Below are 3,593 nucleotides of genomic sequence, written 5' to 3' on the forward strand. Positions count from 1 at the left end.
TAGTCAAAGGAGAGGCTATAATGGAGAAGCCTTTGACAAACCTTCTATAGTACCCCACTAAGCCCAAGAAACTTCTTACTTCAGTTGGACTTTTAGGTGGTTTCCATTCAACAGTTGCTTGAATCTTACTAGGATCCAACTTCACACCTTCAGCTGACACAACATGTCCCAGAAAACCCACTTCACCAAGCCAAAATTCACATTTGGAAAGCTTAGCATAAAGCCTTTTCTCTTCCAAAATTTGCAAAACAATTCGGAGATTCTTTTCATGATCTTCACTATTCTTGGAATATATTAAAATTTCATCTATAAAGACCACCACAAATTGATCAAGATAAGGCTTAAACACGCAATTCATCAGATCCATAAATGTTGCAGGAGCATTTGTCAACACGAATGGCATCACCAAGAATTCTAATGACCATATCGAGTCCTAAAGACAGTTTTAGGGATATCTTGTTCACTTACCCGCAGTTGGTAATACCCAGACCAGAAGTCAATTTTTGAGAACAACCTAGCGACCTTTAGCGGTCAAATAAATCATCAATCCTGGGCAATGGATATCTATTCTTAATTGTTACCTTGTTCAGTTGCTGGTAATCAATACAAAGCCTAAGAGTTCCATCTTTCTTTTTCACAAATAAAACAGGAGCTCCCTAAGGAGAAACACTTAGGCGAATAAAACCTTTCTTAAGAAGTTCTTGCAATTGAATTTTCAACTCCTTCAATTCTGCTGGAGCCATTGGATAAGGAGTTATAGAAATAGGAGTAGTTCCAGGAATAACCTCTATAGGAAATTTAACTTCCCTTTTCGAGGGCAATCCAGGAAGATTTTCAGGGAAAACATCAAGAAATTCACATACCACTGGTATATCCTTAAGGCTTGGACTTTCCAGGTGTGTATCAAATATATGAGCAAGATAAGCTTCACAACCCTGACTAACCATCTTTCTTGCCACAACCGCGGAGATAATATTAGATGTCAATGATCTTTCACCTTGAACAATGATGTGTGAAAATGAAGGAGCTCTAAAGGTCACATGCTTCGACCTACAATCAACTACGTCATGGTATCTATGAAGCCAATCCATACCGATGATGACATCATAGTCTTGGAAAGGCATTTCAATCAAATCAACAGGGAAGACTAGATTTTGAATCACCAAGGGACAACCTCGATAGATTTGATTACAAACAACCTGTTGACCCAAAGGACTTTGGACAAGCACACCACAATCAAGTCTTACAGATTTCACATTTTTAGGAAAAACCAATGATAAGCAAACATAAGAATGTGTAGAACCAGGATCAAATAATGTAACAACATATAAGCCAAATAAGTGAAATTTACCAACAACCACGTCTGCTCCATATTAGCCATCCCTCTATCTCATAGTATAAGCTCGTGTTGTACTCTTGACCCACTAGCTTGATTGGCTCCATCTGCACTTATTGCTTGCATATTTCTAGATCTTGCACCACTATTCCCTTGAGAAGGAATGGTAATAGGTTTCTGAACTGAGCCTTCCGTACGCGGAGAAAAAGTAGGGTTAGGATTAGGACAATCCTTCACTTTATGATCGAAGCTCCCACAATTAAAACAAGTACCAGAAGCTCTCCTCGAAGTTGATCAAAGAAGTTCAAACTAGAGGAAAGCTTGATTTTAAGTCAAGGGAGGATGGTGTTCTATTTTATCGAAATAGGTTATGTGTTCCTAAAGATGACAACTTGAGGAAAGAAATTTTGAATGAAGCACATACTTCACCATATGCAATGCATCCTGGAGGTACTAAAATGTACCAAACCATCAAAGAACACTACTAGTGGAATGGTATATGAAGAAGGACATTGCGGAATTTATTTCCAAATGCTTAGTTTGTCAACAAATAAAGGCCGAGCATCAAGTCCCAACTGGTTTGTTACAACCCTTATCGATACCTGAGTGGAAATGGAAAGAATAACTATGGAGTTTGTTTACGGGCTTCCACGCACTCAAAGAAATCATGATGCGATTTGGGTTATAGTTGATAGGCTAACCAAGGGTGCTCCTTTCTTGGCCATCAGAATGGACTACCCACTTGAACGTTTAGCAGAATTGTACGTTAATGAGATTATGAGGCTGCATGGAGTTCCTATTTCTATTGTGTCTGACCGAGACCCAAGGTTTACATCCAGATTCTGGACTAGCTTGCAAGAAGCTTTGGGCATTAGGTTGAACTTTAGTACTTCTTTCCATCCTCAGACAGACAGCCAGTCTGAGAGGGTGATTCAAATCTTGGAAGATATGCTTTGAGCTTGCATTATGGAATTTGAGGGTAGTTGGGACAGAAACCTAGCCTTGATAGAATTCACTTACAATAATAGCTACCAATCAAGTATTGGCATGCCTCCCTACGAAGCATTATATGGGAGAAAGTGTAGAACTACTCTTTGTTGGAGTGAAGTTGGTGAAAGAAAATTGGTTGGTCCTGAGATTGTGCAACAAACTGAAGATAAGGTAAAAATCATCAAGGATCGTCTAAAAATTGCCTCGGATAGACAAAAGTCTTATGCTGATCTAAAGAGGTGTGAAGTTGAACATCAAGTGGGAGATAAGGTATTTTTAAAGGTTTCTCCATGAAAGAAGATTGTGAGGTTTGGCCAAAAAGGAAAACTTAGTCCTCGATTTATTGGACCATATGAAGTACTTGAGAGAGTTGGTCCAGTTGCATATAAACTAGCTCTTCCACCGGAGTTAGATAAAATCCACAATGTCTTCCATGTTTCTATGCTTAGAAGATATCGCTCAGATCCATCTCATGTTCTTCCTGTTGAATCCATTGAGGTCAGCCCTGACTTGACATATAAAGAGGAACCTATCCAAATCTTGGCGCATAGGACAAAAGAGCTTAGAAACAAGAAAATTCCTTTAGTAAAAGTCCTTTGGAGAAATCATTCTGGCAAAGAAGCTACCTGGGAGCAAGAAGAGGATATGCGAATTCAATATCCATAGTTGTTTTGAGGCTAGCATAAGGTAAATTTCAGGATGAAATTTCTTAGGGGGGGAGAGTTGTAACACCCCGAATTTTTTTTAAGCTAACTCTTGAATTTTTGATTGACCATATCTTGATAGTAAGGGTATATTTTACTTCGCACTTCGTGAATGTGAACTTGACGATATTTAAAACTTGTTTGAAGTGTTATGGTGTAGTTATATAAACTACTCCTACTATGATTATCTTAGTAAATTTATTAAATGGATTAGACATTTATAAAAGTGGGCAGCCCCTTTTTATTTTATTTTATTATTTTTTCATCCTTATCTTACTAAGTAAGATATATACCCTTTAGCTCTTATCCTTTCCATCACCCCTCCAATTTTGTTTTCTCCAAGGAAACAAGACACCAAAACCTCTCTCCTCTCATAATATTCATCCTCTAAATCAATCATCAAGACTTGCTTTGGTTGAGCCCCAAGCAACTCCACGCGATTGAGGTAAGTTATAAACTCATTTTTGGACTGGACTGCTGTTAGTGTATTCAACCTAATTCCTTGTATAAAGCTTAGTTTTAAGTGATTCAAAATGTTCTAGAAAGATATTTCATAGCCCTAC

The 3,593-nt window shown here is 38.0% G+C and overlaps 1 protein-coding gene across 1 annotated transcript; it reads left to right on the forward strand.

The window, feature by feature from the left end:
* Nucleotides 1–2,302: 2,302 nt before the first annotated feature.
* Nucleotides 2,303–2,992, forward strand: LOC132029495 (uncharacterized). The gene is made up of 2 exons (XM_059418739.1): nt 2,303–2,497; nt 2,627–2,992. Exons 1-2 carry the CDS (start codon nt 2,303–2,305, stop codon nt 2,990–2,992), a joined length of 561 nt encoding a protein of 186 aa, XP_059274722.1.
* The last annotated feature ends 601 nt before the right edge of the window (nt 2,993–3,593 follow it).

Source organism: Lycium ferocissimum, chromosome 9, assembly GCF_029784015.1.
Source record: "Lycium ferocissimum isolate CSIRO_LF1 chromosome 9, AGI_CSIRO_Lferr_CH_V1, whole genome shotgun sequence".
Classification (NCBI taxonomy): domain Eukaryota; kingdom Viridiplantae; phylum Streptophyta; class Magnoliopsida; order Solanales; family Solanaceae; genus Lycium; species Lycium ferocissimum.